At 39.4% G+C, this 15,453-nt stretch overlaps 1 protein-coding gene across 3 annotated transcripts in view; it reads left to right on the forward strand.

The window, feature by feature from the left end:
- LOC149187038 (Protein kinase superfamily protein) overlaps nt 1-15,453 on the forward strand; it is a 409,207-nt gene that overhangs the window by 34,258 nt on the left and 359,496 nt on the right. For all 3 annotated transcript variants that reach the window (XM_089411266.1, XM_089411265.1, XM_089411264.1), the window contains exon 4: nt 5,829-5,972. In XM_089411266.1, coding sequence (XP_089267392.1) covers nt 5,829-5,972 — 144 coding nt within the window. The remainder of the gene's footprint in view (nt 1-5,828; nt 5,973-15,453) is intronic.

Here is a 15,453-nt window from a genome sequence, read left to right on the forward strand (position 1 = left end):
GGATCTCGCAGTGAGAAGTCAATAAAGGAGTAGACGATCCCTAAGATGTCTACTTCAACCAACTTAAGTTGGAGGTAAGTTTTAGTGATGCTTGGGGCATGTAAATAAATTAATCAAACAATGAGAATTAATTTCTACTTGAAATGTGCTTGACATGAAATAAAATGTTATTTTTTGGAGAAAATTTGTCCAAATACTTGATGCATGTAAAATGTGCTTAATGGTGAAGCATAAGTAAACTTGGAACTATGTTCAAGCCAAATAAGGTCAAGTAAAAAGTGTTTGCATGCAAAAAAATCTGAACTTGTTATGGATTTAAAACATGTAGTAAGTTAAAATAAAGTGCATGTAAAATGAGTGTGATGCATGTTGTGTTAATTTCTCAATTAGATGATATGCATGCAAAATGAAATCAACCAACAAAGTCAGACCGTCAAGCCTTTCCAAAAGGTGGAGAGATAGGGATACCAATGGGTAAAACCCATGCTCCCAAAATCAGAAATTTTATTAGTTGTTACAAGAAAGAAAAGACAATGAAGTTTTAAATCCAAGGAAAGTCTTAACAAGTTGGAATCAAGCCATAGACTTTTCCTCGCTGAAGATTTCTGCAATTTGAGGCCCACAAAGGCTCAACAAAATGCAAATTTTCTGAAGAAGAAGAAGAGAAGATAAGCCTCCTCTATGGCCACGACCAAGAGAGAGCGAGAGATGGCCAAAATGAACTCGACATTCCTCAAGAAGAACATGGCCTTATCCAAGATGAATCTAGCCTAAAGGTGGAAGTAATCACTAAATCTGAGCCACAGGGTCCTGCATGCAAAATTGTAAGTAATTTTCTGATTATGAATCTCGCAAGTAGCTGCAAGAGAACAGGTTAAAAAAAAATCTACAACAAAATGTTAACTCAAAATAACTGCAAAGTATGTTACAAAAATAATCTACAAGAGGCTAGGCCAAAGAGTATGAACAAACTCTCCTCTTTGACTATCCATGACTTAGCTCTTTGAAATAGCCAAATATTGATAAATGAAGTACAATGCATAATTTTTTTTCCAAGTTCGATATTTTGATGCAAGAAATAAAAGCTTTATGAAACTTGAAAGAATCCCTGCAAGATATAAATAAGATATAGATGGGACTTTGGAATTCAAAACATGCGGGTTCTCTTTGAATATTTTTCAAAAATGGGTTCATTTCTTTGAGAATTTCCCCTCACGCTTGAAAAACTTGACCAAATAATGATTCATCCACAAAACTTTACCACAAATCATTAAATCGACATGAAATTAAATAAGTGCAGTGGAAAGAATTCCTAGAGATACATGTATTATCCACTAAAAGATTTCTTTTCCTAAACAAATAATTAATTCTTATGCTAATATGAGATAACTGCATACTAACATAACTTGAAACAAGCATGAAAGAAATAATGACATGAGAAAATAAATAGAAGCATAACAACAAGTCAAGAGTTTACCACATGCAAGAAGAAAAACACCATCACGCTTTACCCCAAAGACTGTTGTATTATATTGCAAGTAACGAATACAATCCCGCAGAGTCTCCTCAAGTGCAATAGCCCGTATTACATGATACAATATGAGAGCCCATGGCTCTATTATATAGAGAGTTGGGAGCAAATCCCAATGAAGAATGACAATGACAAATGGCATTGGAGCCAATCCCAATGTAGAAGTGATTAAATAAGTGGCATGAGGTGACAATCCTAAAGAGAAATTCGAATTTGTTGAATGGAGCTCCAATGCCAAGTGTAAAAATCGAATTCTGGCAAGTGGACATCAATTTCTTCTTCCCTTATGTGCCAAATTCGAATTTTATGATAGGATGACAAATGTATATGGGTGGTAACCCATGTGGGGACAATTTCCCACAAAAATCGCCGTCAAATATTCTCCCAAATGTGCTTTAACTTCACAAATTCGAATTTCCAAGTAAGCAACTTTCTCTTTTAATGCCAGAAATTCAATTTTATTTGAGCACATGTCCTTTCCTTGATTTTACGAGTCCACATCACCTTGGGACTTCACTTTAACTCCCTCATAATTTTCCGCCTCATTTCCACAACATTTAGCATATGTGGATATTTATTTTTTTCCATTTATTTAATTTATTGCTTAATTAATTGCCAGATTTCCCACTAAACCTAGGAAAAGTGGGTTTTGAGGTTCAAAACAAATTTTTAACCCATCAAAGTGTGTCATAATAGAAAGTTGAGGGTGAGAGGTGCAAATTTCATTACTCATACCCCATACAACTTCTCTAGACATCACTTATTACATTACAAATACAATTTTGTTAGCAATTTCCGAAGTGCGAAAAATCTAAAGAATTAAAAAATGACTTCCTAGACCTAACCAAATTAAACGAATTTTTTGTGTGATCTAGTATGGTAATATACATCGACTCTAGACACTAAGATGTGTTAGGGGCTCAACCTTCAAACCGTCACCCCGGCTTTGGGGTAAAACGTGAGTGAAAAAATCCAGAAAATTATCCGCCTCTGAAAAAGAAGGGATAATTAACCAGATAAAAAAAATACTCCAAGGTGTACTCGTTTTCTGATCGAGTCCCAACATCCTAGGCATGTTACAGACTCAAAAACTCATCATTACTAGTATCATTTATTACAATTTCCCGCAGGGTGTGGAATCTAGGTACAAGAAAGATGATGAGAAGATAGAAGTAGAGTTAAAAAACTCTGTTGACTGATGATATCTGATGGTACAAGTGTCCTTGGCTCATCCTTGGGCATGGAGTCTTCATATAATCATTAGGTGCCACTCCAGTGGTCAACATAACCAATCCAAAACTTCGCTCTAGATCCACAGAGAAACAAGCCCAGACTTCTCCAATCTTGAATCAATATGGACACTTGACCCTTATGGCACAAAAGGGTAAATAATTCAGACCTCTTTTCAGGGGAGACTTGGTACTATATAACTCGGTTTGTATGCACAAATATTAGCTCCTCTTTGACCTGGCTTTGAAACCATGTTGATTTCTAGCATACACAAACTAGATACATTTTCTTCAACAGATAACTACCAATGATTAGTTAGCATTAAGTACATATACATTATCTAATATCATTAAGCAATTATATAGAAGAAAATTCAACCATTAACACATTAAAAGAACAATAAAGATAGCAATGCAACAATGAGACAAGAGCATAGAAATTAGGCTTGGGGCCAGGGAAAAACCCACAAGGGGAAAACCCAGAAAATTCTTCCTTATGAGAGAGAGAGAGTTCAATGTCCATCAATACATCTAGATAAACAAAATATCAAAGATAATAGATAACCAAAGAATGACCTCACAGATGTCAAGCCTCTTTTCTTCCTCTGTTTTTCATCCTCCTTTCCTTCCACATAACTCACAAGAGCAGACAAAAAATGTGTGATACAAATTCCCCAATTGAGGAGAAATAACTCACATATAAACAGTCTTCACAAGGGATCGAGAAGGTGCCTCTAAGGGGCCCAACCAACTTGAGCAATTTTGGAGGCAAAATATAATTTTGAATTTGAATTTTGATCCTTTATTTTTCTCCATCATTTTGCTAGTGAAAATTTCGACCGAAGTTGCCAATCTTCAACAAGATATTGTTCAGAGAGGTATCATTACACTCCAATACTTACCATCAAAGGAGCAAACAACAAACATTTTGACCAAGGCTTTACTAGGGACTAGATTTGTTTACCTTAGAGAAAAGTTGGGTGTAGTGCAGAACACCTTCCATTTTAAGAGGGAGTGTTGATTGGAGTAGAGAAGAAGTGTTCTGCTTGTCTAAGTGCTAAGACTAGCAGAAGAACACAAAACACTACCACTTTAGCAGAATAATAATTTATTTAACTATTTCCTAAAGTTAGACTTAGGAAAAAGTAAAAGTTCCTAAGTTAACTTATGATTCATCTTAGCCATTGATCATGATTTAATCTCAGTCATTGAGAAGGAGATTAGGGTTGAGATTGAAATTATAAGAGGAGATAGAGTGAGTTGGTGGCAAGTCAGTTGAGCACAAGCAGGTGTGAGAGAGCAGCGAAGGAAGAGCGAGGGTTTCAGCAGATCGCAGGACTTAGTATCCAAGTAGAAGAAATTGAGTGAGGGCCGAACCTTCACAACCTAGATTGCATAGGTGTATTCGCACGTGCACGTAGGAGAGAAGAGGTGTGCTTGCAAGTGTGGGTCGAATTACTGATTTGCACAGGAATTTCGCAGATCTAGTGCACAAGAGGGAATCAATTTAGCTGGAGAGTGGACGAGTATTTTTCTTGTGATACACTGGGAAGTATCTCCCTTGTTTTAATTCTTAGAATTAAATCCTTTGCGGTAGAAGAATAATAAAATACACAACGTTGTAGGTTTTCCCCGCAGTTGGAGTTTCCTGGGTATATCTTGTGTTCTATGGTTCATGTGTTTGTCTTCTGATTTATTTTCCGCTGTGCATATTAAGTTTGAAAACTCAATGTGTTTGTGATTTAAGATTTTAGAATATCAATTGTTTTTATTTCTGGTTTTTTACACTTAGAAATTGCAAATCAGTTTGCTGGGTTTTATGGAAATCTAACAAAGTATTCACATGCCATACAACATTTCCTAGTACCACTTTTTTTTTTTTTTGTTACATAAAAATTAATTAAAAATTCCCGTCCCGTGGGAAGTTTTTAATTATTAAAAATCCTAATAGAACCTAATGCCATTCCGTGAAACTGAATATAATGCCTAGCATGGTGATATACATTGACCCTACACTTAAAAAAACAAGGCCTAGTTATTAAGACACACTCCAGCTTTGGAGGTTGCGAGTAAAAAAACTCAATTAATTATTTACCGCTAAAAACCAGAAATAATTAATTAAGTGAATAAAACACTCCAGAGCGACTTACTTAGTATTAGTGACCAGGTCCAAACGGTCTAGGTCTGTTCCATAAGTTCACCATGCTACTATCATTTTTACAACTCGCCCACGGGGGTACGGAATTTACATAGAGAGAAGATAGAGAAGAGAAGAATAGAGAGAAAGAAAGGGGAAAAATTGCCCTGCTGGTCTTGAAAAAATCTGATAGGTGCCTTGTCCATGGACCAATGGGGTCCTCCTTATTCTGCTAAGTGCAACTGAGCAGGTAACAATGCCAACCAATATCAGCACAATTAGCCAACAGTTAAGCATGCACAAAACAATAAAGAAGAATGCAAGGAACCAAAAAGCGACTGCTGAACTGTACATCTAGGTTTATATATATAGTACAATTTGTGGTAGGTGGTGGTAGGTAGGATTTACAAAATCAAAAGTACCAGTTAGGTGGAGCGTTTGTTAAGATATACATAATATAAGTATAAGAGAATATTATACACTCTTAGATTATGCCCAGTAGAGTAAGTCTCGACTGTCATCAGCCCAATGCCATATGATATGGAGGGAAGCACATCTTGTAATACAAGTACATATGTGGAGATTATATTGCTTGAAATGAAAGCTATCCCGTATACCATAAGAGAAAATAAGAAAACAGGAAGGCATGACAACAAATCAAATGTAACCAGGGCTATTAGCTAATTCAATCCTTCTGTTAAATTAGTTTGTACTCGTATCTATTGCTGCCACTATTATGTTAGAAGTTCACATAGTGAAGTAATTTTGCCACAAAATGTCTTGACTCTCTTATTAAAAAAGTTATTGTGGAAAGCTGTTGTCTAGACTCTACTATTGGGGTTGCTTTCTGTATTTTCATACAGTGACTTCATATGTAGTAGTTGTGGGCCTGGGAAACTTATCCTGCTTATTGATTTTACTTTTGTTTCAGAATGAAGTGGCCAGAGCTATTGAACTTCGAGAAATAGTGACTTCTCTGGGGCCAGCTTACATAAAGCTTGGGCAAGCATTGAGCATTCGTCCTGATATACTCTCACCTGCTGCTATGACCGAGCTACAAAAGCTTTGTGACAAGGTAGACACTAATTCTATATCGTTACAGTTTAAATGTCATACATTCCTGAAAGTTTACTTTGTTTTATTGTTCAACAATTATTAATTTTGGTGGTTCTTAGGAATTGCTTAGTTTGATTGGAGAACAGAAAATTCATTCCCCTGATTGACATTGTCAGTTCAAATGGATGAAGTTATAATGTCTTCCTTGTTTTTCCCTCATTTAGAATGCTGTAAAATGGCTCTTTCTAGAATTCTGTTAAATAAACGGATACATTAGTGTCAACCAAGTTAGTAATATCATTGCAATAGATAAGAGATTGGTTCAATATCCTTCAAAATTTTACAAACTGTTACATTTTAAGTAGGAAGTATGTGGTAGTTTTTCCGAATTTGTGGGTTACAAAGAATTAGTTGAATTTTATTTAGATGAACTAAAACTTGATGAGAGTGCTGTTTTCCTGCGTTTATGGCATGTCCTCAAATTTCAAAATGTTCTGAAAGAAGTTTTTTCTTTCAATTAGTGCACCAGTTCAATGATTGGTGCAATCTTTTTGAACCTTGCAGTGTGTAAATTGATTTAGTTCTACAATCTTTTGTGCCCTCACTCTTATCTTCTTTGTTTGTGAATATTGTGTAATATCTTACACAATCTCAAAAAATACTGAATTAGATGACTGGTAAAGCTTTGCTTCCCCTCCCTAGCTGATTAAGGAAGTAAGCTTCTCTAACTGAGCCCCTTGGTCAACTCATGTGAGATATTTTCTAAGATGGAGCTTTGTACAAGATTGTTTTACTAAATCATCCATAAAATGGCCAAGATCTGTATTACAAAGTCCCTCTTAACACCATCAAATATCATCTTACGGTTACAATTTCTAGTACTGTAGGTTTTCAGTTTTATGAGTATGCTATCATCTGAAAAGTTTAACATGGTATCAGTGCAGCAGATTTGAAATCTTCTAGTATTCTGTAAATCGATAGGGGTGCTACCAGTAAGAAGGATATGTTAGAGGATTTCATTTGGTGTGATGCTTTTAGTGTTCTGATGATTGGAGTGTTTGTTTTGTGCCTGCGAGAGGTGATCTGCAACTGTGATATGTTGCTGATCAGATCTGGTTTTTGCCTGATTAATGTGGTTTTAGCATGTTCTAGGAGTTGTACAGTTACTGTTACCACTCAAACTAGCAGGGGTCCTAGGAGGGGATCCTATAGAGCAACTACTAGGTCAAGGGGCAACAACAGAGCGATAGCCCACTGTCACCTCAGTTAAGGCTCCCTGCTCTTCACAGGCTTTCACCGATGGGAGGAGTCGTGGTATGAGAGGAATCACAAGAATGAATGGGTCAATGATATGATATGAGGTGTCCCCCCACAACAGCCCCTTGCAACTACCAAATAGCTTGATGTGCCATTATCTTTGCCACTTGAGCCAGCCATGTGGTCCCTCGCTCATCTGTTATGATCGTATGTTTGAAGGTGGGCCTCTCGACCCCGAAGGCATGCCTTTTCATTGGTGTAGCTGAGTGATTTTGCTTACCTATCATGGACACTTTTGGGAATGGATTGGTGGGGGGATTTGGCAGAAAGAGTGGGCTAGGTCTGTACTCTTGTCTCCTCTGCCTGATTTAATGGGTAGCCTTGTATCCTAGTCCCATGGGATCTCCTTCCCGATTTTGGTTGCGTGGTCTCGTTTCCCGACACCATATACATCACTCCCCTCCGCTCATTTTAACCCCATTCATCACTTTTCCCATCCGGGTCCACATGTGTCTATTGGGTCCACATAGGGTTAGCCCCCTCCTCCCCTTGTGTTGAAATATGTAACTAGGTTCGGTCTTCATAAAAGAATTTGAGTTACAATACTTGTCAAAAGAATGAAGAAAATATTATTATTATTATTATTACGACTTATTAAAGCATGGGTTTCATGCTTGGGTCATCATGTTTTAGGTCAAAGTCCCTATTGAGGACTTATATGATTTATTCTGAGTCATTGTCCATTAAAAGAGTCCCTTCTTGGGCTTTTGAATCATGTAAAAATAATTATTTTTGAGTAAAAAATGAATTTAGTCTTCTCCACACCAAGTCGGCCTCAAGAAGGGTAATTTGACCTCACTAAGGCTATATATATAAGGCAGTTCATTTGGAGCATCTCACTCGTACACACATAGTTCGATATCTAAAGCTGGAAGCTGGGAAGTGCGAAGTTGGAAAAGCGCTGGAAGGAGTGCTGGAAAGGAGTGCGAGTTTTTGGGGGAAGATAGAAGACACCAAGATCGAATTTTTGGGCCATCTCTCTCTCTCTCTTCTGAGGTGTATCAAGGGAGATCAAAGTTTTCCTAGTCTAGCCGAAGCTGCTGCTGCTGCTGCTATTGGGTCAGAGCTGCTACTGCATGTTGATGCTGCTAGGTCGAAGTTGCTTTTGAAGGGTTATCATCTACAAGAAGGATTGAGGGCTAACTTGGTGTAGAGGAAGTCTTTTTCTAGGTCAAAGAGTCTTGGATTATCTCGAGAAGCTATTGAAGCAAGAATTGTTGACTGGGTTTTCCCCTAGATAGGGGTTTTTCCTTGGCTGTCCGCCTATATTTGTTGTCTTTGTGTTATTGTTTTGGTAATTGCTTGATGAACTAAAAGATAAAAGAAGAACATAAAGGTAAAAGAATCACAAATAATTATCTATATAAGAAAATCTTTTTGCCTTTCTGATTTTCTAACACCTTGTCCACACTCTGGGTTGGGGCTGGAACGATGCCCCGATGGTTGATGCAGTTAAAAGGAAAAGAAAAAGCATAATTTGGCCACTCTCAACATGAAATGTATCACAAAATGCAAAAGATGACTGGGACATACAAATTCAACACGTGGGCAAAAGCCAAAAATGAGCTCTACCCCTTATTTATGGCCATCGCCCTGGTTCCTATGGGCCCAAGATGAGCCCCCTCCACATTAAGGAACCCATGATTGTCCCAACCCCTGGTGGGCAATGAAATGCCCCATCTAACAATGGGGTACCTATTGCTATATCCTGCACATCATGCTCTCATCCCCTGGAGCCCCAAGCAATTATGAAGAAAAATCAATTAAAGGCAAAAGGCATATGAAGAAGGGTGGAAAAACAAAGGTCGGGGTAACTCGTGTACCACGATTTGCTCCCTCACACACTCATGTACCCAAGTGTGGGCTTCCCTCATTAATGCTACCCTTGTACCATGACATGTGGCCTGGATCCTTCCCCCGATCCCCACTCCATTCCATCACTATATCACATGCTACCTACCCATTGATGGATGTATCATGGACATGTCACCCCATTTAAAGGTTGAGACCACCTAATAGGGTCCTTGGTTAACCCCCTCATTGAACTTGGAGACGCCTGTATATGCCAAAGCTCACTATGGAAGGGCATACCACCATGAATTGCTCACTTGATTCCATGATTTGTAAGTTCTTTTACTTGATTAATCTAATGATTTGTTGTATTGGAGGGGAAGGGGACAAATTGGATTTTATGCAAGATTGCAGTTGGGTCTCCATTTGGGGTTTGGTCTCCTTATACGGGGTCCAAGCCCTCCAGAGGGCCACATTTGCACTTGTAGGGTGAGTGTTGAGAGTGATGGGCCTCCACCATAACAGAGAGTACTTCATGGATCCCCAACACCATTCAGTGATTTCTCGTGTTCAAACCTTCTGGATAAGGATGGTGCACTTGGATCACCATGCCCAACCAACTCCACACTTGTACCACACACTTGGCAGAGGTTCTAGGGTCCAGATGAGGATGTCTCTCATTGTAGGAGACAAAGGGAGGGCTTATGTCATCATCCTAGATCGCACCATCCTCTGAACACAGGTTAAAAATCCATCCATGATCTCAGCATCAAATACAAACCCACATGGGTAAGAAAATGCGGGGTTCAGGTAGATCCCTGCAACATGAATGAGACGATGGAGTGTGTTGTTCCATTGTTCATCAATCACTTCCCATAGGAGGAGTTGTTTCTGAAACCCCTCATCTCCCTTATCATCATAGTAGGCCCGAATGGATTCTTTGGCCTTGTCCATGGCCTCATACAAATAGCCCATTGTGGGCTTCTCACCATCAACTAATTGAAGAACCTTTACCAAAGGTTCAGTAACAGTGCACACCTCTTGCACTCCTGCCTAGAAGTCTTCCTGGTATGAAACTAATCTGCATATCGCCTCTCCCTTTGGTTTGCGGCTCATTGTAAAAACACGCCACTCCTCTGAAAGAAACATTCTCTTCACATCCCACATAGAATTCAAGAGGGATTGAAGAGATATGAAACTGGTGGCAAACCGTGTAATGGCAGCGCGCACCAACTCATTGTTGTTGGTGAATTTTCTCATCAAGCTAAGCACAGATGTATGATTATATATAAAATTTGTAATGCTTTTTGATGAGTCAACAATATCTTTGACAAAGGAAATTTTTCCTATGTCCTCCAACATCAAATCAATACAATGTGCAACGCAAGGTGTCCAAAATAAAGTAGGATGCCTCTCCGTAAGCATCCTGCCAGCAACAACATAATTTGCAGCATTGTCCGTTATTACTTGGACAACATGCTTTGCACCCACCTCCAAAATAAACACATCCAGCAAATCACATAAAGTTTTTGCATCTTTGATATGTGAAGATGCTTCAACAGATTTCATAAACATTGTCCCCTTGGGACAACTAACCAAGAACTTAAGAAGTTTATAAGGGTTCTCCCCTTTTGGTCGGTCCAACCATCTGACATCATAGTGCATCCTGTTTGTGCCCATGATGCCCTAAACTCCTCCAATCTTTTGGTGTAGTCAACTTTTTCATCTTGAAGAATCCGGCTTCTAAAGTCATCATAAGAAGGGATTTTGTACCCTGGGCCAACAATTGCAATAACATCAACAACAGACTGGAAAAATTGATTATTCTTTGCAACGCTGAAAGGAATATCACTCCAAAGGAGAAATTTGCCCAACAACTTGTCAGCTTGTTCTTTCTCAGTTTTTTTAAGCATTGAAATGATAAATGGTTGTCAACCAGGCGTGGTTCTAGGAACAAAAAATGATGAAGCAGCGACCGGGTTGGTTGAGATATTGATGCTGAAGTGGAACCAGTGCCACTTCCATGTTCACCGAGCCTAACACCCTCTTTGCTAGTTGCTTCTTCATTTCTGCTTTGGCCTCTCTCTCATGCTCTAATTCTTCCAATGATCTCATGGATCTTCGGATGATTTCCGGATTTGTATTTGTGCAAGGCCCTACATCAAATCCAGGGATTTGTGCAAGGTGATACTTCAATCTATAAAGTTTAAACCCCCCTGACATATGATACCCACACAACTTGCAACTCAAGTTTATTCTATCAAACCCTCCACCAGGTTCACCAAATTCCCACAGAGGGTCCAATTTCTTTGGCATGTTTGTAACTTGGTTGAACTCTTAACTCTTGAGTTTTAATATAAGATGAAGTTTGAACTTTGAAGTTGAACGATGAACCTATGGCACAATAAGAATTGCAAGTTACAAAAATTTAAAAAAATTACATACATGAGTAACATGACACAACACATTGAATTTTTGACAATTTAACAAACAAAAAAACCTCAACTCAATCCAAAATGAACTCTCTCCACTCTATGCAACAAAAAGGAAAAAAAAAAACACCATCAAATCAACTCAAAAATCTTTGATAAACAATGGGATATAGAAACCCAAGCAAAAACAAAAAAATAACCAAAACAAAACATATAAATTTGGTGCCCATACTTGGAAACCACGGTTTGCCGGAGAAATTTGATCCTCTCCTCCTCAGCTGTCAATCCACCAGGGTTTTTCTCCTCCTCAGCTCCCAATCCACCATGGTTTTTCTCCTGGGTCACTCCCAATCCACGTCGATGTCTGTCCAAATGAATAAAAAAAATCGTTTTTTGGCTTATAAAACCTGCTGTTCGCCGGCCCCATGATAAGTTTAGTTCGAATCACTATTATTACGAAAAAATCGCGATTATTTCAAGTTATCGTGATTTTTTTGCGGAAAAAAAATTAACGTAAAAATTGGGCGATAATATCGCCAAACTCAAAAAATCGCGATTTTCCGAAATTATCGCGATTATATCGTGATTTTCGCGACACTGGTTTGAACGTTCCTTGGTGGAGGGATTCAACACATGGAGGTAAGATATTTGCCTCCTAAATAAAGTCATTCATGTGGCTAATTTCTCTATTTTTGGGCAAACATCCCTTGCCTTAGGTAGATTTTTCCCTAGAAAAGCCCTAGTTTGCCATAAGATTCAACTGGAGGCTTATTGAAGGCTTCTTGTTGCATCAATTGAGAGTATACGTTTGTTGGAAGCCTTTTCTTGGCCTTGTGATCCTAGGTTGACCTATTTACCTTGTTAATTCTCAAGCCCTATGTCACGTTGAACCCCTAATTAGGCCTATTGGAGGATACAAATTGCCTTCTTGTGCCAGCTAAACCTTGTTCTTAGATAGGGTTATCCTCCTTAAGCCTATTTTGTCACCTTATCCCTTGTAGTTGATAGATCCTCTCGGTGACCTAATATAGGGAAGCCTCCCTAGTGGTGAAAGTCCACAAGAAAGCAGGAGGTAGTGGCTATGGTGACAATGGGACACACCTCATATTGTTGTTCCTTGGTCTAGCTCTTGTCATGAAATCTGTTGGACTTTGAGGCAACATTCTGGCGCCGTTGCCGGGGAGGATTTTAGTCAACCTCCTCGTGATCTGAAGATCAAGCTTCACCTTCTTTGAAGAGACATTTTATAGTAATGATCTGGATTCTCTTTTGGTGACTCCAACAAATTCTAACCATGGAAGTAGCTACTCAAACCCTCTTAAATTATCACCGAAGTGTTAGTTTTTGGTAGGAACAGATAGGTGTTCTAGTCTCTATGGTGTCAAAGAGGCTACGAAACACAAGATATCTATAACCCAGAAAAGGTTTCGCAAGAAAAGCCCTAAAAACACCACAATTAGATTAATTGACCAATATTAAAATATTTCTTAAGTCTAACTTAGGAAACTAGTTAATTAAATCAGATTAATTGAGGGAAATTGATTTGCTCTAGAGACTTCCGGAAAAGTTAATGGAGTTTAGATGATCTTAGCTATCAATTGAGATGTGATCATGGCCATTGGTTGTCCACCAGAAGATTATAAGAGCAAGGTCGATGGGGTTGGAGATTGGACACAAAACAATAGAGACATAGAGGGAGGCAGTCCGAATCAACCATTTGTAGAGAGCAAGGCGCAATTCTAGCTAGAGAGAGTCAATAGTAGGGGTTTTCAATAGTGAGAATTTCAGAGAAATTCACAGGAGGTTTTCTAGCATTCCAGTGTGAGGGAGGGGGGCCGATTTTTCTAGTAGGGAGGTCGTATTCAACTAGTGCGAGTAGCCAATTCCCTAGTACATGTAGAAGGAGCAGTGTTTCCATTTCCAATTGTTGGAAGAATTGTTGGAAGGAGGTACAAGTAGCTTCAAGAGGCAGATCGACTTGCCGGGAGTGAGTCCTGTATGAAAAATCAGAAACCCGATTCCTATTGCAACAACTGGAAATAATTCTCCTAATTGTAAAATTAATCCTTAACAATTTATTTATTGTTTGCTACAACAAATACTAAATCAATCACACTGCAAACTACACAAATAAATTGCGGAAGAAATAAATACTGGAAGAAATACTAGCACACTCACATAAAATGACAGTTATTTTTGGACCAATGTCCCCGGAAAAACCCAACTCGGGTAAACCGGTGCAATAACTGAGGATTTTATTATTATGCAGCAGTGAAATAAACTGAGTACAACTGGATGCCGAAAACAGAGAAATATTGGCAAGAAAATCTAGTGAGGAGAAATTCCTCACTCCACAGGAAAATCCCGACAATGACCTTAGCTCAAATTGAGCCGTCGAAACTGCCTCAGCGCAGTCACCGCGTCACCCTAGCGTAATTGCTGTTGCTCTCAGCTTGGAACAATTTCTCCTCAAGCCTTCTGACCACCTGCTATCTGGGAAAACGTCTCTCCTGGCTTTTGGAACCTCTGCCCAACTTTTGGCACTGAAATTCTGCTTCTCCCTAGCAATTCGATTTTGTCTCTAGAGGCTATTGTGCTACTCTGCGTCAGCCTCACTGTGGCTCCTCTGCCTCTCTGCAAATGCACTCACCAGATCTGGAAATCTTCCTCCGACTTCACTGTCTCTACCCCTCATTGCTTCTATTTCTCTGGCTCTCTCTCCGGAAATTGAATGCTGCTACTTAGGAAATCAATCTGCTCATGAAATTGAAGTGCACAAGTGATTTCTCCAAGCTCCATCAACCTCTTCTTATAATCCTCTATTGAGACTTCAATGGCCAAGATCAGACCTTAATCGATGGCTAGTATTAACTTGAAGTCGATCCGTGTGACTTTCTAGAACATTCACACCATAACTTAATTAATTCTGATTAATTAGTCATATTCCCTAAGTTAAGACTTGGGAAATATTTAAAAAACAACTAATAATCTAATTAAGTCATTTCTAGGTCAAATTTCCAGAATCAATTTCTAGGTTTTGGAGACATCATGCATTCTAGCCTCTCGACAAAATTTCAAGGCTAGAACACATCCGATGCTACAAAAACTAACACTCCCTCTTAGCGAGGAATGTGTTCTAGTGTTGTTGCCCCCTGTAGCAACACCCTGTCTCTGCATCATCTCCTGTCACGTTGTTGATGTCTGGCTGCTGCTGCCCACCAACTACTACGCAACTCTGATATCTGCTGCATTTGCGTTGTTGCTGACCCTTCCGTACTGCTGCCAATACTGCATCTGCATTGCAACTCCCTCTCATCTACTGCTGCTGCAACTGCAATAACTGCAATTGAGAAGCATCCTAAATACTGAATCAACTGTGATCAACATGATGCATCTCTCTCCCGAGTCTTGACTGCTACTAGCTCTGCTCTGTCTATTGAAGATTCTGCACTGCTGTTGGCTCTGTACTGTGCCAACTACACTGCGCACCCCAACATCTGACTGCTGCTAGTTTGCAATTGTCACTCGACCTCTGACTGCATCTTCTGCCACTGATCCATCCTGCTACTAGAAAACTGTGGGCCCCTCTAGCAAGGTACTGATTCAAGAGGTGGACCTCCTTAAGGATCCTGCCCATTTGTAGCACTCTGAGACTACAAAACCAAGTCACCCCACTTCACTCCTGGGGGTATATTAACAACTATGGCGAAGTCTTCCTCCAGCATAGAGGACAACCTATCGATCTCTGCAGATGCTGCCTGTTGGTCCTGCTTCTCCTCTTTGTCCTTCTTCCTAAGAGGACACTGGGTACTGTAGTGACTGAGCTCACCACACTTGAAGCACTTGACCTTTGGCAGGTCCTTCTTCTTTCGCTGCTCCCCCTGTCCCTGACTGGGACCCTTTGATGTGAGGGCCACATTCTCCTCCTCCTTCACCTGCTTCGATCTGTTGTTGCTGCCA

The sequence above is a fragment of the Pinus tabuliformis genome, chromosome 3_1, assembly GCF_031772625.1.
Source record: "Pinus tabuliformis cultivar Carrire ecotype Pingquan chromosome 3_1, CPIR1, whole genome shotgun sequence".
In the NCBI taxonomy this organism is placed as follows: domain Eukaryota; kingdom Viridiplantae; phylum Streptophyta; class Pinopsida; order Pinales; family Pinaceae; genus Pinus; species Pinus tabuliformis.